This window comes from Petaurus breviceps, unplaced genomic scaffold (assembly GCF_028583685.1).
Source record: "Petaurus breviceps papuanus isolate PSGF00001 unplaced genomic scaffold, PetGlider_PUasm1.0 90865, whole genome shotgun sequence".
Lineage (NCBI taxonomy): Eukaryota > Metazoa > Chordata > Mammalia > Diprotodontia > Petauridae > Petaurus > Petaurus breviceps.
Genome location: NW_027187367.1, coordinates 663,045 through 685,763, shown reverse-complemented (window position 1 = coordinate 685,763; position 22,719 = coordinate 663,045). Strand labels below are relative to the sequence as shown.

The window sequence follows — 22,719 nt, the reverse complement described above, 5'->3', positions numbered from 1 at the left end:
GCAATTAATCAACAGACATTTATCAAGTACCTGTTATATGCTAGGCAAATAGAATGAAACCATCTTTAAAGAATTTAACACTAACAACAAGTACATATATCTCTATATACAGCAAATATGAAGAGAATAAATACAGGAGGGAGGGTACTTGCAGTTGTGGGGAGGGGGACCAGGAAAACCTTCATATGACCTAATGAGGACAGTTGAGCTGCATCTTGAAGGAATGAGCAGAGGTGAGTAGGGAGTGCATTCTAGGTGTGAAGTATAATCAGTGCAAAGGTAATGAAGAAGGGAGATGCCATACTGCATAGATTAGAGACAACAGAATGACAGAATTATAATGTTAGAATGGACCTCAACAGCTATTTTGTCCAGTCTTTATCTGAAAAGGAATCTCCTCTTTGTCCAACAAGTTGCCACGAAACCCCACTGCCCTCCAGAGCTGCATATTCCACTTTAGGGCAGCTCTGATTGTTAACAAGTTTTTCTTACATTAAGCCTAACTTTGTCTCTTTGAAAATGCATTTAGTGTTCCTGTTTCTGCACGCTGGGACCAAAGGGAACAAATCTAATCTTCCATGTGACAGCCCTTCAAATACTTGAAGACATCTATTTTTAATGTCCTATTCCCCACTCTCCCCAATTCCAATCTTCTTTAGCTTGAATATCCCTAGTTCTGTCAACCAGTATGACGTAGACTCAGGGTCCTTCTTCATCTTTTTTGACCTCACATGGACATTCATGAGCCTGTCCATCCTAAAATGTGGCATCCAGACACAAATTAATATTTCATGTGTGGTCTAACCAGGGCAGGACTAGCACTTTATTCCTGGAAACATTAGCTTTTTGGACAACATATCATTTTAAAGTCTAGTAAAACCCACAGATTCTTTTAACCCAGTTATAAGACTTTATGTGTGTTCAGGAGTTTACTGGTAAGTTTAACAAGAGGTTCTCCAAAGAAAAGTGTACATGTGACAAACTTTTAAGTTTTAATTTGCATGATTAACTTTTCTCCTCTTTGAGACTAGACACTTGATAAAATAGTAAATCAAGTCTTGATTTGTAGCACTTTTCAATTTCTGAAGTGTAAATGCTTACTCTGAAAATTTAACAATCAACTCTTAAGAGCCTGTTAGAGCTGGCACCCCCTTGAAAGTGATCCTATTACATTTCATATTATTAGAGATCAGTAGAGTGAGTTTCTGTGGCTTCAGATGAGAAGAGAATGGAGAGGAAAAAGGAATAATATAATTTTACTACCGTGTTTCCCCGATAATAAGACCTATCCCAAAAATAAGCCCTCCTCTTACTGTGTAAGATTCCTCTAAAATAAGCCCTCCCCCGAAAATAAGCCCTATTGAGATTGCTACTGTAGTGAAGGTGATCCCCTGCGCTACACACTACATTACGGTACCCTCTGTATGCACCATTCCCCCCCCCACAGGTGAAACGCACACTGCGCTCCGAGCTGCATCCAATCAGAGCTGCAGCAGTGAGCGCGTCATCCTGTTCTTCCCCAGTGATTTGCTTATTGAATAAAGGTACATTTTTTTGTTCACATTTACCTGTTTATTAAAATTGCTGTCAATGTTCATTAAAATAAGCCCTCCCCTGAAAATAAGCCCTCTGGTGTTTTTCTGTCCAAAAAAATAATAAGACAGTGTCTTATTATCAGGGAAACATAGTAGCTCCAGCCAGTGGACAGAACCTTGATTATGAAATTTTGATGTCCTGGGAAAACATAAGATAATATAGTGAAGAGCCATCTCATGCTAAGTAGTATATCATCTAAAAAATAGCTCCAGAGAATCACCAGCTCCATAGAAAAATGATGTACTACAAATATCTGTTGTCCAGAGTGAGGCTAGTCCAAAACTTATATCTAAATAGTCAGTTCTAGGTAATGGCCCATATGGGGAAAATTGGATCAAAATCCAATTGAAAAGGAAACTCAGTTTGGGAACCCTTCTAGGGAAATTCCAAGTTTGTCTCATCTTGAAGAGGACACTGATGAGGATAAGGGCTAAATGCAGAAAAGCTGGAGAGTGTCAGGGCCTCAAATACATGCAGTATGAGAATTGGCTGAAGTAAGTGGTGTTATTTAATCTGGAGCAAAGAAGGCTTGATATGATATTGATCGTGTAGAAGGATTAGATATTTTTATCTGACTTCAAAAGGTAGCAGGAGCTACCCTTTGGAATGGATGGAATTTACTAAGAGACAAATTTAGGTTTGTCAAGAAAAAAACACAACTAAAGCTCCAGTAGAATGTTCTGTTTCAGGAGATGATGGGTTTCCTTATCACTAGATGGCTGGCAAAGTCTCCTTCTAATTAACTCCAAAATTCTGTGATATCACCCCTTTCCTGCCCAATACTCTGTCTTTGAATATCCTATGGGAACTAAAGTGCCTGATTCCTTAAGGACTGAAGACAGTCTTACTAGTACATCCATCCATGGGTGAATGATAGGGACCATTGTACTCAAATGTATTTGGTTCCTCACAGAACATGAGGAGATTTGGTTTTCATAAATGGCAGCAAATCACTGTAGAAATGCTCAGTGACAGAACTGATGTATGATTCCCCCAAGGATGAGTGAGGCTGTCACTCGGGTCGTTTGATAGGGTTTGGTAATACAACATAAGGGAAGACTGTGTCCTTCGAATATGCAAAGATTACAACTTTTTTTTTTTAAGACTAAGGGAGAATGTTGGAGGCATTTTCTTAAAAGAAATAAGTTCCCTTTCTTGTCTACAGGGAAAGGGGTGAATGTTCATTGTCTGAGGTGCTTTCTGTACTTGTTTCAGTACCTGATAGCTAAGAGAGTCACCGAGTTGACTCTTCAGTAATGATAGAACTCATTAATCTTAGTTGGTCCTTGGGTTTGACCTTTCAAATGAGATAGTTACACATGTGCACATTTACAGATGCTTCATTCTCAGACAGAGATGCTGGATTGCACATGGACTCAGAGGTCAGCCAGCACACATCCATGAAACCTTTATAAGGAATCATGTGTAACTGGGGATAGTGTTAACAGGAGACATGGAAGTTCAATGGAAGAAAAGGGGAGGGGGAAAGGGATTCAGAATGAATGAACACACACGGATGGATTAATGAAGGAATGGGAAGACATCTTTTCCAGTCTTGTAATGGGAATGCAAATTTGGAAGATCTTCCCTGCCCCTAGGCTAAAATGCACCAGAAGCCTGGGGAGGGAGGCTTGTTTTTCAGTAGATACTTCTTGATTGGCCAGTGAGTCAATAAGGTTGTTACATTCTCTGAGCCAGGAGAAGGCTATATAAGCCCTGATGTGTAGCTTTGTTTTGGGACTCACTTTGAGAAGTGTTCTGTGATTTGATCTGAATTCTGGGAAGCCATTGTTGAGAGTCCCCCGGCTTTGAAAAACCCAGATGTGGAAACCCAGATGTTGACTGGGTATGGATGTAATGGCTGGACAGTTTGGAAAGCTGTCTACTTGATCTGTTTCTGTCTTGATAATTCTGCCTGTATACTTTGAAGTTCGGGGTGCTGAAATTTTCTCCTGAACAAGGTAAATGATATATGTCTGACTGATTAAAGTAAGCTTGTTAACCCATTTTGAGTTGCTTTCCTTTATCAAAGCAGATCCAAGAACCTGTGGTGGCGGCAAACCCTGAGGACCCTTGGGGTGCTTGCTGCTACAAGTCTCTGGGAGAGACAACATATAAAAGAAACTTCAGTTGAAGAGTGGATAGAAAGTCCTGAAAGTCCTAAGAGTTCACATGGCAGGGCTCAGAGACCCTTAAACTATGGCAGTAGGTTAGATGACAGTGCCAGGGATCTATAGGATGCTCTGACAGGACAGATGATAAGGCCTGGTGGTCCTTCATCTCAGTAGAAGGGAGTGACTCCTGCCTTATCCAAGCTTTTTAAGTAGTCAGACAGTCAAAATAGGTTCTGCTGGGAAAGGAAACAGTCTCCCAGCCTTTTGTGGACCTAAAAAAAGAATCTGTAGAGAACAACCTGCCTGGAAAGATAACCCAAATGAATTGATATTTTTATCGGATAAACAAGATCTGACCCTTAGAGATACAAAATTCTACTCTTGCTAAGGGGAATGAAGGGCAGTTGACATAATGTATTTAGGGAGATACAAGAAAGATATCAATGGTCCAAAGAGAGACTGGGGAACAAAATGAGGTATATTAAGGTATATAAAATATATGTGATGGGCTTTGGCATATGGTATAGAAATAGGACTAGATTTGGAGTCAAAGAACCTGGGTTTGAACCTGGAAGCACTTTCTGTGACCTCATGGGCATGTCCCATCCCTTTCTGACCCTCAGTTTCATTATTTGTAAAATGAGGTGGCTAGAATAAAGTCTGGTTCTTAATCCTGTGATTTTATGACCTTCAGATCACAAAGTTTGTGTTCTTTGCAGAGCTTACTAAGGGTGGGTTAGAATGGTAATGCCAAATTAAGAGAGGCAGCAAGTGCAGACTCCTTATTAACTCAACTAACTGATCCAGGCTTAGTACTAATCGATGGATGTCACCCTAAGCTGTGTTGTTGTGGGTAGGTGGGTGGGAGATGGGGAAATTCCACCACAAGCCTCTATTTAGGGATAACCTTAACTTTCTGGCAGCCATCTACCTGGCAGTGAAGTTGTGGCCACTAATGGGAAATTATCCCTGGAGCCTCAGCGTTTGACTGATCCTGGGGGAAAGGACATTGTTTCCTTATTTCAGACTTTCTACCCTTCTCGTGCTACCCATTATTACCTGACAGGCTCCCAAATACAGACAACTCCTACCATCTCCTAGTTTGTCTCTACATAGGTTTTATAGAAACAGCCAGTGCCAGGTGGAGGTTAAGGTCCATCTTACTGATCTGTTTTAAGATATATTTTGACTATTTTCAGCTTTGTGTACACTGTAGGGATTTGGCCCAAGAAAGTATGGGGCTAATACTTCATGCTATGTGTAATGTACAGAGGATTTGCCAAGTTTGAAGGAAATACGGTTTTTTCCAACATAATCACATTTCCCCCTCTTCTTTCCCCCTCCCCCCCCCCCACGCAAAGCTCCACCCTAGGGCTGTCCCTAACACTACCCTTGACAGTTTCTGAAATGGTTCTCCTGAGGTCAGAGGGGGAAGATTTGAGAAGAAAAGAGATACTAGTAGTAGTTTCACTTAGTAGTATCAAGAAAGAACCCATAGATATACTTGTGGGCATGCTGTCTTCCTCATTTGGCTGGGAGCTCCCTGAAAGCAAGGAATGTTGTTTTTTTTTAAACTATCCTTGTATCTAGTGCTTTTGCCTGCCTAGCAAATTGGAGGTATTTAACAAATTCTTGTTGACTTTTTAACTTGGGCTCAGAAAACCTGGATTTGGATGTTGGACCAGACACTTATTAGTCATTTAATCATAGCCAATACACTTTTTCTGTGACTCAGTTTCTTAATTTGTAAAATGGGGTTGATAATAGATTCTCTTCCTCACAGGAGTTCTATGAAGAAAGTCCTTTGTAAACTTTAAAACATTTACAATTCAATTTATTAGCTTTAGCCACTGCTGGCCATTCTCTGGATTATAGAAAATTATTGGAGGGGTGTGAGAAGGAGGGGACCTCTTAAGTAAGACAGGGCAGGGTGGATAAAACACGTGCCCTCTTGAACTTCCATAACCAGATCCCTTTGTAAGCTAGAGGTCATTCCCTCACCCCCATTGCTGCCCTTTGGTGTTATAAAGGAGGCTGTAGAGATTACATCTTCCTGAATGCTGTATCCTCTTCCCTCTGTTACACCTGTTTGCTCTTTAGTAATGGCTGGAGTTCTACTTGGCTCAGTTACATGTCTTTTTGAGCTTATAGGATGACAGCATGTCACTATATGCAGGATGGAGTCTAAGATCTGGGGTGACCACCAGGTATCACTTTTCTTGGACAAACAGGTAGCATTCTTCTTGTGCCGCTAGGCTAGTAATTATCTCAGTTCTTTTGGGGCATATAGGGAGAATAGCCTCCCCAAAGACTGAAAATATCACTTTTGGCCACCAGATCGGGGACACTAAGCCTGCTCCCTGCCTCCATCCCCTTTCTATAGACGTTTTCAGAAGGGGGAGACCAGATTGAGAAGTTTAAACCCACACATTCTAGGTTTGGAATTTACCTCAGTGATAATATAAAATAATATTCAGCATCAAATGGGTGAAAGATATAGCTTTAGAACCCTCATACTGTATCTGGGCACTACACCCTGTGGTAATCACACACACACTCACAACATATAACTATTCAGCATATCATGGCTACATAGTGTTTTGAATATATTGAAAATGAAAGAAAAAAGATTAAGCACTCAACATTTAGCCATCTGTCTCTAGTCATTTCCCACCATCCTGCTCCTAGGTGCCCTTCCAGTTCTTTGGGTATGGCTAGGGAATTCTAAAACCATGGGATCTCAGCTTGTCCAAAGGGACTGGAGTGAAGTATGTAACCCAGACTCTGTCTCCATATATGGGGTTATGCTAACAGGAAATCAGAGGGAATGCTGTGAGAGAGAAAACAGTTTCCTCCCTTCCTTTGCCTACCATTTGACAGAACTGGAAGATCATGGCAGACTTTGGTTGCCCAGAGAAGTTAATCAGTATTGTATGCCAGCTCCACAACGCCATGCTTATATGGGTTCTAGATAATGAAAGATGCTCTCATGCTTTCACAGTCACCAATGGAGTGAAACAGGGCTGTGTGCTTGTTCCCATGCTTTTTAGCATGATGTTTTCAGCAGTGTTGTCAGATGCCTTCAATGAGGACAAAAATGGCGTCAAGATCAGCTACCACACTTGATGGTAAATTATTTAACTTGAAAAGGTTACAAGCCAAGACTAAAGCAGAGGAAAAGTTGGTGCGTGACTTTTTGTTTGTAGATGACTATATACTCAATGTAGCCTCTGGGTATGGATCAATTCTCTGTCACTTGTGCCAAATTTGGCTTGACAGTGAACACTCAGAAAACAGAGGTTTTCCATCGTCTAGTGGAATTATAGGTGGAATTATCAAATACTGTGGATGAGTTCACTTACCTTGTCAGTGTACTTTTCAGGGATGTACACATAGATGATGAGGTTGATGCACATATTGCTAGAGTTAGCTCAGTGTTTGGGAGGCTGTGAAGGAAAGTATAAGAGAAAAGAACTATTAGACTGACTACCAAACTGAAGGTCTACAGAGTCTTTGTGCTGACCTCATTGTTGTATGCCTTTGAAACCTAGACAGTCTACCAGTGCCATGTCAGGAAACTGAATCACTTCCATTAGAATTGTCTTAGGAAGACTCTGAAAATAACCTACCTAGATCAGGTACCAGACACTGAAATCCTTTCTTGAGTTAAACTGCCAAACATTCAAAACTCTATTGCAGATAGTACAACTCTGAAGGGCTAGTCACATTGTTCGAATGCCAAATTGTATGTTTGCCTAAAAGCCTCTTTTGCAGAGAACTCACATGAAGCAAATGCTCACAGAGGTCAGAAGAAGCCATACAAGGTCACTCAAGATGTCTCCAAAGAACTTTGGAATTGATTGTGAAACATGGGAGACTCTGGTACAGGACCACCCAGAATGGCATGCCCACATCAAAGAAGGCACTATGCTCTATTAGGGAGGCAGAATAGCAGTAGCTCAAAAGAAACACGAAATGAGCAGATTTAGAGACATTTCCATTCCAAACAATCCAATATGAACTATTTGTGCCTGACCCGTGGTAGAGCTTTCCAAGCTCGTATTAGTCTGATCAGACCCTCATATGGTGATGTCATTTTGGTCCTCTATAAGCAGGTAGGACAACATCCACACTCTGACTTCTTTAAATTCTGCTCTTTATTCTTGCTCCAGGATTTGAGGTGCCTCTTCAGGCAGGTTTCCAACAGCCACAGTTGCCAATTAATAGATTTCCAGGTCAAAGGCAAAAGTCCTAATCTAATAGTAAGCAGGGAAGGCTCCAGTTCACCAAATAGCAATATGGAAATTGGAATCTCAGAGCTAGACAGGTGTTATTTCTCCTTTGTCTCTTCTATCACATACCTTTCTTGCCCACTGGGAAAGTGTATTACTCAAGACTTGTTGGGAAGTGGGGGTATCTGAATTTACCATTCATTTTCTCCCTGAATCATTGTCATTTTCAGGCCTAGAGAGAAATTATAATTAGAAGAAAAAGGGAGCATGACATGGGTACAGGTTACGCCTAGAAATTTAGTTGCTTCTGCCATGAGCTTTGGCAGCACTAGGTTCCTTAAGAATTGATTTTATTTTTATATTTCTGAACACAGGGCCCAAGTTGCCTAACTTCCAGCTCTATGTTTTTTTCTATCACAGCCACACTGGTTCTGTAGCAGCCAACCACTTCTCCCCTCCCTCCCACCTTTAATTGTTGAGCTCTTTATTGCATGAGAAGGAGATGCCTCCCTATTGGGCCATGCCCCTCTGAAACATCTTCCTTAGATTCTTAAGTGCTCACTAACAGGTTTTCTGCTTGGAATTCAGCTTCCAAACTAATCTGAGGCCCAAGATGTCCATCAAGGTTCAATGGAACAAGCACTGGGTTTGGAACCAGAAGACCTGAGTTTGAGTTCCAGCTCCTATCTACTAGCTGTGTAATCTCAGGCAAATCATTTAACCCTCTCTGGGCCTTAGTTTCCTCATCTGTCAGATGAGAGTATAAGTCCTTTCCAACTCTAGATCATATGAATGTCAAGCATGGCCCAAAGCAGTGACAGTTAAAGCTAAACCAGCCTGCAGCTGCATCCTTCAGTTAGGACTATGCTAAAAGAGCTAGTTACATGTTTTCTCCCCATAACACCCCACCCTCAGTCCCCCCAGGGAATGCCAGGAAGCACAGGAGGTCTTGAGGGAAACACAACTTCCTGAAGGTGACTCATTCTACATTCTGGTTCAGTTAGGCCTGAGGAAACTGTGGCTCAGGAAAACTGAGGGTGCCAGTGGGGAGACATCATCCTATGTCTCCCCATTGCTGAGGTTTGGGGCATTCAGTTGTCATGGTGACCTGGGTCTCCACAGTCAAAAACAGAGCTCGTTCACTTCTCTGTACTGGAAGTTTTTTCTCCTCCCCCTCAGAGTTCATGCTGAGTGTTGAGTCTCTTAGTGACGAAAACATGGAAACGGTTGCCATGGCAGCTATTCTTTGGAGCCCTCAGGATGGAGTGCAAAGTTCGGGATGCCCAGGAACATCTGAAAGGAAAATTTGGAAAAAAGCAGACATCTCTCTTACCACCAGGATGATGAGTCAGACTTCATTTCTCCCTTGGACATAGCTATACCATTCCCATCTTTGACTAGGACCAGGACCAAACAGGTTCAGGGGCCAGACCCCCTAATGTCAAATGGAATACTGGACCCAGTGACCTGGGAGACAGTAGGAGCCCAAGAAAAAAGGCAGCCCTTCCTCTCTGTAGATCTCAAGTCTAGCTCTAGAACTACAAATTTGTTACAGATTTGGTATATGACCGATATGGTCACTTGCCACTCCTTATTTTAATGTTCTTAGCTGAAAAAAAATGGGGATGGGAAAGAAGACACCTTGAAAATATTTGAATCCTCATTTAGAGATTTGATTTTGAATTCTGAATTTTCTTAGGGTTTGGTTCAACCTCATTTTCTCTATCTGTAATTTGAGGACACAGGCTATATCCTCCTCCATTCTCCACCTCACAAGGGGTTTCCAAAACCCCAACTAATAATTATAGCTCATAGTTCTGTAAATTTTATATACGTTATCTCATTTGATCCATGCAACCACTATGTGAGGTAGAGAAGAACCAGGAAGTAGCAATGGGGTTCACTTCCAGACTGAGGGTGATGGATCAAACCCCTGTGTTTTATGGGCGCATGAAAATGAAGGACTAGGCATAGAGCCAATTTACTCTGAAGAATCTCCTGCCAGCTCCAGGCAACAGGAAGCACCACCCACAGGCTCAAGCTGAGTCAAGAATATGTATGCTGTAGAGAGCTGAGAGGCTTCTTTGAAAGTCCAAAGGAAAAACACCAGGCTCAGTAATGGGTGAAGCCAGAAGGGCCTAGGATGGCCCATGGTATCTGTGCTGCAGAAAGCACAGACTAGACAGGCTCCCAGCCACCTCCTCCTCCTCCCACTGCCTGATCTTCCTCCTTTTTGCTCTCTTCCTGTTCTCCTGTTTCCTCCTTTTGCCTCATTTTCCCCCTTTGCCCTTTTTGTTCCTTCTCAATTCCTGAGGCAATGGTGTCATGGAAAGAATGCTTGCTGCATTTGGAATCAGAAGTTTGAATCCCAGTTCTGCGGCTTTTACTCACCTGTGTGACTTCAAACAAGTTACTGAAAGTGTCAACGAGTTTTAGGTGTAGGTTTAGCCACCTTGCTGACTATCTAAGACCAGCCCATGCCTGAAAAAGAATCTACAATGCAAAATATCTGACAAAGGGTCATCTAGCTCTTGTGTCTTTGCAACTTAATGTTCCATATTCCTGGTGGTGTCTCCTGGAGTAAAATAGAATAAGTCTAATTCGTCTTCAACATGACAGTCTTTCAAATACTCAGAGACAGTGATCATGCTCCAGGCTTAGACCTAGTTCCTTCAACCAGTGGATAGAGTACTGGACCTGGAGTCAGGAAGACACATCTTCCTGAGTTCAAATTTGGCCTCAGACACTTCCTAGCTGCGTGACCCTGGACAAGTCACTTTATCCTCTTTGTTTTGGTTTCCTCATCTGTCAAATGAGCTGGAGAAATGCAAACCACTCCAGTGTCTTTGTCAAGAAAACCCCAAATGGAGTCATGAAGAGTCAGACGTGACTGAGAAAACGTCACTGAGGTCCCTCACCTGCTCCCTAGATTTGCAATGTCCTTTTGAAAATGTATTGCCTCAAACTGAACACAGTCCTCCAGATATGCTCAGACCAGGACAGAGGACAGTTAGGACTTTCACCTCATTCCTTAAAGCTAGACCTCTTTTAATGTAGTCTTAGATTATGTTAGCTTTTTTGACTGCCATAGAAAATTTGCTGACTCATATTGAAACTTCAGTCCACTAAGATTACCAGATCTTTTTCAGACAAATACTGCTGACTGTGTCTCCCCTACCTTGTACTGGTGAAGTAATTTTTCAATCCAAGTTTAAGACCTAGCCATTTATCCTTATTGAATTTCATCTCATTAGGTTTGGCTCCATGTTATAGCCTATCAAGATGTCTGGGGATCTGTCCCTGCTTTTGCAGATTCAACAAGGATGTTGAATATATACATATACATACATGTGTGTATATGCATGTGCAATATATTTACACATACACATATGATACATGCACACATATAAACATACACATATCATCTCTATATGATCACTAATAAAAATATTAAAGAACACAGGATCCAGCACAGATCCCTAAGGCTGGAGACTTCCTGCTTACTTGACATGAGTTCAGCCATTCAGTCAGTTTTGAATCTGTGCTACCATCTAGCCTCATCTGTCCCATAACATTAATGAGAGTTTTATCAAATGCTTTAACTAAAATCCCTGATCTCTAGTATTTTAATAACCCTGCCAAAATAGGAAATAAGGTTAGCCTGGCATGACCTGGTCTTTATGAAAAAATCATGTTGAATTTTTTGCTTTAACTGCTTTTTTTAGACATTCATTAAATAGTCAAAATGTTTATAGTAGCTCTCTTTGTGATGGCAAAGAACTGGAAATTTCAGGTGTGCCTATCAATTGGGAAATGGCTGAACAAGTTGTGGTATATGATTGTGATGGAATACTACTGTGCTATGAGAAATGATGAGCTCAATGATCTTAGAAAAAATGGAAGGACTTGCACAAAATAATGAAGAGCAAAATTAGCAGAACCAAGAGAACACTCTATACAGTAACAACAGCAATATTATTTTAAGAATGACTTTGAGTGAATAAGTTATTTTGAATATTATAAATGCCCAAATTAATTATAAAGGACATACATATGAAGAAAGGTGCTACCTGTATCCAGAGAAATAACTAATAACTAGGTGTATGGAATAATTTTACATATACATAAGTGTGTATATATTATGTATGTGTGTATACATATACATATACACATACACATCTATTTGGATCTAATGGAAGTTATCTCTGGGGGGGAGGGAAGAAAAAAAAGAAATTTACAAGATAATTTTGTTGTGTAGCAAGTTGTGCATAGTAGATTTGCAGTTTCACGTGCAACCATTTTTTTTTTCGGACTATGTTATGGAAATACTTGTTTTATTCCATAAATTAGAAATAAAATTTGAAAAGAGTGAAAAAAAGTTCTTTAATAACATTTTCTAAAAAATTTCCAGGAATCAAAGTAAAGCTCTATGGCCCATAGTTTAGAAATTCCATCCTTTTCTTGTTTTTGAGAACTGAAACATTTACCCTTCTAATATCCTAGAGGGTCACTCCTGTTGTCCACAGTCTTTTTTATGACCCTGATAGTAGTTCTGCAGACATATTCACCAGTATCTGAGGATGTAGTTCATGTCAGTCAAGTGGTTTAAATTCATCAAAGACAGCAATCTTTACAATCTACTTAACTTTTCTTGGGTTATATTGGTCTCCCTGGGCCTGTCTTAGATTCTCCTCACTATAAAATGAGGTTAGACTAGATTATCTCTAAACTACCTCCACCCTTCCTGAGGCCCTGTGGAATGAATATGTGGTTCTTAGGGCTAATAAGGTTATCATGCTAAAAAGAATACTAAACTTTGAGTCAGGAGACTGGTTTGAATCACAGCTCTGACACATAGCTCTGACAAACACTATGTCACATCTTTCTGAGCTTCAGTTTCCCTGTAAAATAGAAGCAATAATTCTCATAACAACTAACATACAGGGATTTAAGGTTTATAAAGTGCTTTGTATATTATCTCATTTGATGCTAACAAATAGTGTAATGTAAATGTAATAATATTGCCTACATTTTTACAAATGAGGAGAGTGAGTCAGAGAAAAGTTATATAACTTGCCCAAGGTCACAAGCTGGTCTGAGCCTGGATTTGAACTCAGGTTTTCCTGACTCCCAGAACAGTACCCTGTTCACTATACCAGTCAGGTGCTTTGATCAGTGTTTTGGTGACTGGAGGGCTTACATAGAAGCAGAAAGCTCTTTCAATCTTGTTTTGCAGCTGTAGATACAAGCCAAATTCTGCTGTTCCTGGGGAAACTATTGGTATGAGTCAAACTGTCTGTATACACTCTTGGCACAAACTGGAGCTCCCTTCAATGTCAGGGAAAGCAGTTTGTATACCTTCTCTAGGGGAATATGCCAATGGTCATGAAGAGCCTCAAGGAAAGGGTATTATTAATCAAGATTGATCGAAAAAGAGATTAGAATTGTACTTTTTGACCCTGGAGGACCCAACCAGGATCAGTTGCTTGATCTGCATTAGTAGAGGGAATTTCCACCATAAGAATCCCACAAAGTCACAAGAACTGACCCTTCCCTCCTCAAAAAAAAAAAAATGTCAAATGGACAGGATAGAGGTCTCAAAGGGTTTGGGGCAGAGCAGTGACATAATAATAACATTTATATAGTACCTACCATGTGCCAAGCACTGTGTTAAGCACATTATAATTATTATCTTCTTTGATCTTCCCAACAACCCTGTAAGGTAAGTGTAGTTATTATTTTATAGATGGGGAAACTGATGCCAAGAGATTTTTTTTTTCAGTGTTCTCTATTTTTTTAATTTTTTTATATTTGAATATTTGATTTTAAAACTTTCAATTACAGATTCATTCCCTTCCCCCCCTGCCACCCATCCCCACTGGGGAGACAGGCAGTTCAGTATAGGTTGTACATGTGCGGCTAACACAAAACAATAACATAGTAGATGTATTGTAAAAGACTAACTATATTTCCCTCCCTCCTATCCCACCTCCCACTTGTTCTATTCTCTACTTTGTTCCTGTCCCTTTTCAAAAGTGGGTGCTTCCAACTTCCCTCCCCCCCAGCCTGCCCTCCCTTCCATCATCCCCCCTCACATCCCCTTCCCCCCCTATTCTCCTAGAGGGTGAGATCCCCTATTTAGTGTGTATTTCCCTCCCTCCTCAAGCCAGATTCAATAGGAATAAGGTTGACCCATTCCCTTTTGCCTTCCTATTCTTCCCCTCCATTGTAACCATTTTCCCTTGCCTCTTCTGTATGAGATAGTTTGCCCCACTCTGTCTCTCCCCATCTCCTCTCATTATATTCCTCTCACCTCTTAATTTCACCTTTTAAGTATCATCCCTTCCTGTTAAATTGGTCCCGTGCCCTCTATCTATGTATACCTGTAAACGTATATACACACATTCACATATGTATTCATATGCCCGCATACCCTCATATAAAGACTATATATATATATATATATATATATATACATATATATATTTCTAATCCCTTCAACTACTGAGAAAAGTTTCATAAGTTACAATTATTGTTTTTCCATGTAGGAATGTTAATAGTTCAACTTTGGCCAGGTGGCTCAGCGAGCAAGAGCACCGGCCCCAGTGCCTGGACGACCTGGATCAAATCCGGGCCCAGACACCTAGCACCACACCCAGAAACAACAACTGGCCGTGCAACCCCGAGCAAGCCACTCAACCCCAATTGCTTTAAAAAAAAAATAGTTCAACTTTGATAAGTTCCTTATGATTTCTTTTCCCTGTTTACCTTCTCATGCTTCTCTTGCTTCTTGTATCTGAATGTCAAATTTTCTATTCAACTCTGGTTTTTTCAGCAAGAATGCTTGAAAGTCCTGTATTCCACTGAATGACCAAATTTTCCCCTGAAACATGATACTCAGTTTTGCTGGGTAGGTGACTCTTGGTTTTAATCCCAGCTCCCTTGACCTCCGGAATATCACATTCCAGGCGTCTCAGCGGTTTCTCGTTCTCGCCCCGGGGGTAAAAGCCACGCACTCCCACTTACTGGGTCCCAAAGTCCAGACTGCACTGGCCTCTCACCTTGTCCTTTGCATCTATGTATTGATAAATCTGGAAACGGCCACAGCTGCTGCTGATCTGGAGTCCCTCTGGCTGGCGGCTGGTCAGGCCCGCCCTGGGGCTAAAGCCTCGGTGGGGCTGGGCTCGGCTCCCAGAGCGCTGAGCTGGCCGATTCCTGCCGGCCTGCCGGGCTGTCCTCAACGGGAGGTTAGCTTCTCTGTGTCATTTTGTGGGTTCTGCTGCTCCAAAGTTTGTTTAGAGTCCCCTTTTTACATGGATTGGGGAGGGTGGAAGCTGGAACCGCAGGAAGGTCGTGCTTCTACTCCGCCATCTTGGCTCCGCCCCAGGTCCAGTCTGATGCCAAGAGATTAAGTGACTTGCCCAGGGTCACATGACTAGTAAGAGTCTGAGGTGGAATTTGAATCTGGGTCCTGCTCTCTCCACTGTATCACCTAGCTGACACGTGAAAAGCAGTGTTTGAGGAAGATTTCTGTGACCCTAATGTGTAAAGGGAAGCTAGAGGCTGCTTTGGGACCTAAGTCCTTGCTTGAGAGGTAAAGTTCCCTAGGGCAGATACATCAAGTGGGAGATACAGAACCTTTCTTCTCTCCCAGTCTAGAAAGCTTAAGTGAAAGAGCTAACATGTCTCCTGCCTGGACCCTCCTCCCTCATCCCCCAAATCATTTGTCTCATAGAGAGGGCAATAGTAGCCTCTCCCTCCCCACCCCAGTATATGTGTATGTGTGTGTGGGTTTGATGGGGAGGGTGAAGGACCAAATTTGGGATGTAGTATTTATTCACCCCAGGCAATATTAATCCCCTTTTGTGTTTAATAATTTTAACCTTTGATGTTATCCTCCAGAAACATTGGACCTCCCCTATAACACTTGGGACTTGATTTATCCCAAAATAAATACCAAAGTTTCACAGGCAGTGGGGATTTTTGGCCCCCAGTAAAGTACATTTAGAACAAATAATACTAAAAGTGCCCCTTGTACCCAGTCCTCAACTCGTGACTGGTGGCTGTTCACTTTTGCTTGTCTTTGATGGTAGCATTTTGGCTGCAGGTATTCCCAGCCCCTTAATGCTATTTGTATGTTGGTTTCTTCCAGCTGTCCAGATCCACATTTTGAAGGCTGATAAGGCTGGGGACTGGTGGAAATTCACAGTCAACATCATCTCCGTATACAAACAGGGCACCAGCCGGATCCGGAGGGGAGACCAGAGCTTGTGGATCCGCTCTAGGGATGTGGCCTGTAAGTGCCCTAAAATTAAAGCCTTGAAGAAATACCTGCTGCTTGGAAATGACGAGGACTCTCCTGATCAAAATGGCATTGTGGCTGATAAAACCAGCCTGGTGATCCAGTGGAGGGACACGTGGGCACGGCGTCTCCGGAAGTTCCAGCAGCGGGAGAAGAAGGGGAAGTGTAAGAAGGCCTAGTGAGGAGCAGCCTGAGCTCCAGCGCCGAGAGGGCGTGAAAGAGAGAATGCATGCAAGAGAATGATTGATTGAGCAATGGAGTGTGCGGCTGCTTTGTGTAGACCCTGGAGCAGACAGAATTGGAATGGGGATGGTGGTGGATTTCACTTTGTCATGGGGCTGGGGCTGGGGCTAGGGATGGGGCTGGGGAGAAGGTAAGGGGGTGGGAAAGACAGGACTGGGAGTGCCCTCCTACTACTGGGACAGACGCCACTGAACGCAAAGCAAGCGGCCATGGGAAGTTGGGCCTAGCCGAAGACCTCAAATGGCAGCATCCCCTCCTAGCTAGCACCCCCATAGGTAAGGGGGAAGAAAGCCACCTATATCCAGAATTGTGGAAACCTGCAGAAGTTGCTGGTTCCAAAGCCTACACACACAGGAACAGGATGTATATGCCTGCAGTCAAGCCCAGGGCTTCTGCTGCTGCTGCTGCTGCTACAGCCTGTCCACACCCCCTCCCTCAGTCCCAGAGGGCTTGATATTGGATGAGAATTCAAAGAGGACAGACCATGCAGGAGAGGTATGGGCAGGTGACCTTTCCTTAATGGGCCTCGGTTTTCACTTGGTAAATTGAGGATGCTTATTTACCTACCTCATGGGGCTATTTAGAGATAAAAAGTGCTTCCTTTCCAAGTACGAAGTATTATTATCAGTAAGAAGTCACTGAGTGTGTGTTGTTCATTTTGCAGACCTGGCCTAGGTAAGTAGCAGATAAAGGGTTCTGCCTGAATCTTCACTAGATTTGGGAAGAACACTTTCATGTTACTTGAATTCAAATGTATTATTAAAATCTTGGTGTTGGCAGTGAAGCGAACTGTGGTATGAACCAAATTAGGATAGCTGTGAATTCTCTGGACTAATGACCTAGGTGATTTAACCAAGCATGGGCTGGGCTCCTTAAGAGCAACAATGCAAACCAGAGTCCTCCCTCTACTTACTTCCCTGACGTTGTTTCCAGATCCCTCAGCCTCTCTGAGGCAGATTTGCATTTGGTCTTGTACTCTCCCTTTTATGCTTACCACCATGGGCTGCTCCAGAATATAGCCCTTCCAAGACTGAGGGAGCAAGGTGGCGTTTATCTCTGTCCCTGATGACCTACTTTGTCCCCAATGGGAATGTGAGGTTAAATTAATTCACATGCATTTATTAAGCACCTACTATATAGCCAGGTAAAGTTGTGTGGGGCTTGGAGAAAGCAGGTGTCCCTGCTCAGCTCACAGCTCACTGTGCCAGTGTTCAGGAAGGGTCTGGGCTATCCAAGGTGTCTAGTCCCCAGCAGGCTTAGGTGATCACTTCAGAAAGACCCCGAGTTGGGTGGGCGGCCTATGCTGGTTCCATCTCAGAGAGAGGAGGCCTGGACCAGGAGGAGTCAAAGTCAAAACCTCCCAGATCGTTTCCTCTTTGGAAACTTGGAACCAGCCCCTTTTATAACATTTTCCAGGAGGGGAGGGGGAAGGGAACATTGCTGCCTAGTTTTATAGCAGTGACATTATTTATGTAATGACATCAGTTCCCAGAATGCAATGCAACTGGAAAGTGCCTGGAGAGCAAGTGGAATGAAGCATGGGGAATTAGTGGGCCCCTGGCCCTGGGGAAGATGATTTGTTCTAAGCCGGAATGGCTAGGGAGGCCTACAGAGCTGACCCTGGAGATGAAGGCTAGGTTTTACATGTCATTCACTTCCCTCCTCCTTCCCTGGCCAGTGAAGCTGCTTGGGAAGGCTTAATTGAAATAATGCCTACATCCTCCAGCTCTGCCCTCAGGTTATATTTCCTTTTGGCAGGTGCCAGAGCCTCATGGGGGCGCTACTAGCCTAGACAAGAATCAAGATATCAGGGCCGAGGAAACCTGCTAGTGCATCTCCTATCTTAACATATATCAAAACCATTGAGATCATAGCCTTACAGTTGACCATGGACCCCTTCCAACCTAGTCTAGCCCTTGTGGGGTAGAGCACAGGGGCACCCCCTTCTGTGACTGGATGCCACCTTCTCCTTGATCATTCATCTGCCTTTAGGGTGGTCCCATTGTCCTCTGAGAAACCTGTTCAACAAGGAGGACTGTCATTGAGTCACACTGTCCAGGTGAAATCTGAATTCTTTCTATTTTAGCCCTTATACAGGGTCTTTCCCTCCTATTCTCTCAGGCACCCCCAAATTTTACCATGAACTCCCTTTCTCCAAAATGTGTGCTCAACCACTCCTGGATTAGAAATACTCCACAGGGACCTGATACAAGGCTGTCTGTTATTCACTTTCTTGTATTTCAGGGCCAGTTCTCTTAAGGTCATTTCCCAATTCATAGGATCTTAAGGATTTGTAAGGGATCTCAGCCCTTTTTATAGCATATCTGACTAGAGGTCATACAGCCTTTGCAGTGAAGGGGAACTCACTACTTTTGATGAATCCCGTTTCCGGATATTGCTAATTGTTAGAAAGTTTGTCCTTCTATCAGACTCTATTTGTTTCTTTTCAACTTCCACCCATTATTCCTAGTTCTGCTCTCTGGGGTCATACAGAACAATTATCTGATCCCTCTTCCACATGACAGACTTGCAAACACTTGAAGACAGCCATTATATTCCTTTCCAAACTTTACACTAACATCCCCAGTTTTGTCGACTGATCTTCATGTGACGTGATCTCAAGCCTCTTTGTCATCCCAGTTGCCCCTTCGTTGGAGAGTGGTCTAATTAAAGTGTGCTGTAACTGAATCCAGTAGCCCAGATGTGGCCTGACTAGGTTCTGATGCTGTGCTTCTCCGTGTCTCCTGAGATTTGGCTGTCTTTTCACATTCTGTGGACTCTTGTTGATTTGACAATTCATTAAAACTCCTTAAGTCATTTTTTTTCCAGATGAATTACTTTTGGTTATGCTCTTATAATTAGGAAATTGATTTTTTGAGCCCAAATGTAGGATGTTACATGTTCCCCCTTTTCATCTCATTAAATTTAGCCCAAAGTTCTGTCCCATTGAGATTTTTCTTTTTAGATCCTTACTTGTCCAGTATTTGAGTTGCTTGGCAGTGCCTTGCCCAGGAATAATACCAAGGAAGATGCTAGGATTTGGGATGATTGATTTGCCCTCTATTTCTCACAGGAGGGTACTGTGTCCCTATGAGCATCCAACCCCCAAATCTGACCCTTCTATAGCAAGCTCCCCCTGGTAGTAATGTGGGTGACATTCAATTTAACAGGTCCTGGGAGTCTTCCAAGAGGGTCTGAATTAGAAAAGATAACAGGACAGATATTTCCTAATAATCATCACCACAGGGCTTAAGTATCGATCAAGTGTATCCAGTCCCATATTCCTGTGAGAAGCTTCCTGGGGTCTGGAGCTCCAGTCATAAGTCATCCAGGGAGGGACAATTCTTTCTGCTCTCCCTACCCAGACTAACTGAGGCAGATCCTTGCCTCTGACCAGATGAGCCCTGGGACGTTTGTTCCCAGAAGAGTTCACGCCATCTGAGATTTGGCAGAAGTCATGCAGGAGGTATTCCTGGCTGGTCAGGGCTCAGGAATAAATGAAGGAGCCTGCTAGTGAAGAACTGAACAAATAGGGTGGGGGAATGAAATCCCTTTATCTGAGAATGCCTTTGAATCAGTGAATTCTACGACACACACAACTTATCCTCATTGGGCAACCTCTAAGATCCTTAAAAAGATTTTAGTTTTCCTCTTCACCATGAGAAACTTACCTGTCTATTTTCTCCTGTGCCCTCCAGTTCTTGCCCAGCGGGTCTCAACATTCTTTAAGGTCCTCTGTCTGGATGACAGTAGAAGCTGTGAGTTTGCTGAACTCCCCCCATTGAAGACTATGATAGCAGGTGACCCGAGGCTCCAGTGTTCCAAACAGAGGCTGGACGATTCCAGCTGTGTTGTGGAGGAGACTCTGGCATGGGCTGGGAGTTGGTATCTTCTGATTAGAGGAGATAGACTTTAGAAGAAGTTAGACTTCTGATTAGAGGAGTCAAGTTCACCCTTCGGGGCTTGCAGACAGACTGCAGGCATTATTGTACCAGCAGAGCAAAGATCACAGACCTGAGGAATCAGCCCTTTGAGCTTGTCCCAGAGACTAACCCATTCCCCCAGAGGACTCTGGAACTCAGTAGCTATTATTGCTTAAGCTCTGGGACCCACCAGAATTGTGCAGGAAATGCTAAGCTGTAAATAAGTTTCTCCTAGGAGCTTATTGCAGGAAGAAAAAAACAATCTTGTCAGTTCCCTCCAAGGTACCAGCCCAGATCCTCCCAAACTCCTGCTCCTGTTTTTTGTTTTCTCAAACTTACGTGGGGCTTTGTGAGACTAGAACCAACTGTTTGTGTCTAAGCTGCCTCTTCTTTAGGTCACAGCCTCCTGAATACCCAGGAAGGCATGAAACTCTCAGGCCCCCTATGCTTAGCTATTTCTGCCCAGAACCAGTAACCAGCATGCTGTTATGGCTTTCACCAACCAGCTGTGGTTAAAGTCACTTAGCTTCTGTGGGCCTCAGTTTCCTCATCTGTAAAATGAGGGGGCTGGGTCCTTCCAGTTCTGACATTGTATAACTCTACTCAGAAATCCTGACCAGTCCTGCTGGGCATCCTCATGACCTTCACCTGGTGTCTTCTGGGCCTGGTTATCCTGTTCTCTTCCTGATAATAATTTGCCTTCCCTTTTTTTTCAGCTTAATACCCAGGGAGCATGATTTGAGTATTCAAAGGCCCAGAACTTGCAGGTTGTCTTCCCTGCGGATAGTTTGGTTCAGTCCTGTCGCTCCCCATTTCTGCAGCAGTAGACACGCTGGGAGATTTGACAGGCTCAGCTTAAGTCTTGCTGGCCACTGCTACAATCCTTTAATTTGATTTTCAGAGTAAATGTGTTCTTTTAACCACACCTTTCCTGAATATAAATTAATCAAACCATAGGATCCCTCTGGTTCCAGCCACCAGAACAGAGGAAAAACCAGGCAGTAACAATGATGATCCCACCTGCCCTTGGGACAGCCCATCTAGTAGGCTTCTGGAAAAGAGAAGGAAATAAAAATTGAGGAGCTCCTGTTTGTATAGTTAGAATGACATGTAAAATTGAACTAGATTTTGGAGAGTTTATTAACCAGAAATTCTATGGTAGGTATTTAAAGAAAAACTCATGAGACTAGTCTTAAAAGAAAAATCCCCAGTTACACCTTTTCTTACCTAGTGGGAGCTCAGTGGGTGATCTGGCCCCTTTGGCCAACTAATGAGCCCCTACATTAGTTACAAGTAGCAGCACTAGGAGGGGGTTGCTTTGGAAGGGAGGTGTCTGGCAAGGTGGACACCAGGGACTTTTCTCAGCCTTGCCCCAGTCTGGGTTAAAGAAAAAGCCCTTCTAAAATGACCATCCACTTAACTACTGGATGTTTGGTGGAAGATGAAGACATTACCTGGGGAAAAGGCAGAGCATAAATTTTCCCTACTGAGCAGGGGCATTGAGGGGCACTTTGGTTTCCCTGGTACTAGGCTAAGAAAGCCTTCAGAGCTGGTTGGAGTGGGATGGAAGGTGGGGCTTGTCAAAGTCAGAATAGAGGAGACTGGGAGCCAGCCTATAACACCCTATGTTGTCATTGGGTTCAATTTCAACCTGTGTAAGACAGGGTCAAGACTTTTCTTCAGATGTGGCACATCAGTTAGAATGGCTAATGAGAGCCCAGAAGAGACTGACTTCATGGCTGAAAGAAGTATTAGAAAATCATGTCTCCACAACGCTGCAGAACATAGCGAAGCATGCAAGTTGTGTGAGTAAAATGAAGGCCCTTAGTTCCTCAACGAGGAGGCCAAACACACAGGATTATATTCAGAGGGCTACGGTACCTACATATTCCTGCAAGCAACAGATGTGCACAAACCACAGGAGAATTTCAATGTTAGTGGGGTTCCTCTGTTCCCCTCTACCCCCCCAAACCCAGCTCATTTTGTGATTGAAGTTCTCTCCTGCCCCATGATCCTGGATGTGCTACTTACCCTATCTTCCTTCCACGTGGATCCCTTTCTGTGTTTGATTTCTGTTTGGAATTGTAAATGTATAGCTGTGACCATGGCATACTGTTTGGGTCAATGTTCCTTTCCAATGCATACTAATATATTATGGTTATTATATATGAATATATTTAATGACATGGGAAAAGTTGTGGATTTTCTTATTTTTTTTAAGGCTTTTTGTTGTTGTTGTTAGAACTGCAATGGAACCAGATGGAGCTTGTAATGTGGGCCCCCACTTGGTAGAACTAAATTCAGAGAAC

At 42.9% G+C, this 22,719-nt stretch overlaps 1 protein-coding gene across 1 annotated transcript in view; it reads left to right on the top strand.

Annotated features, from left to right (window-relative positions):
* The window catches only part of NTN1 (netrin 1), a 440,610-nt gene extending 424,131 nt beyond the window's left edge, over nt 1–16,479 (top strand). The window contains exon 7 of the mRNA XM_069073087.1: nt 16,095–16,479. Coding sequence (XP_068929188.1) covers nt 16,095–16,423 — 329 coding nt within the window. The 3' untranslated portion in view covers nt 16,424–16,479. The remainder of the gene's footprint in view (nt 1–16,094) is intronic.
* Nucleotides 16,480–22,719: the final 6,240 nt, after the last annotated feature.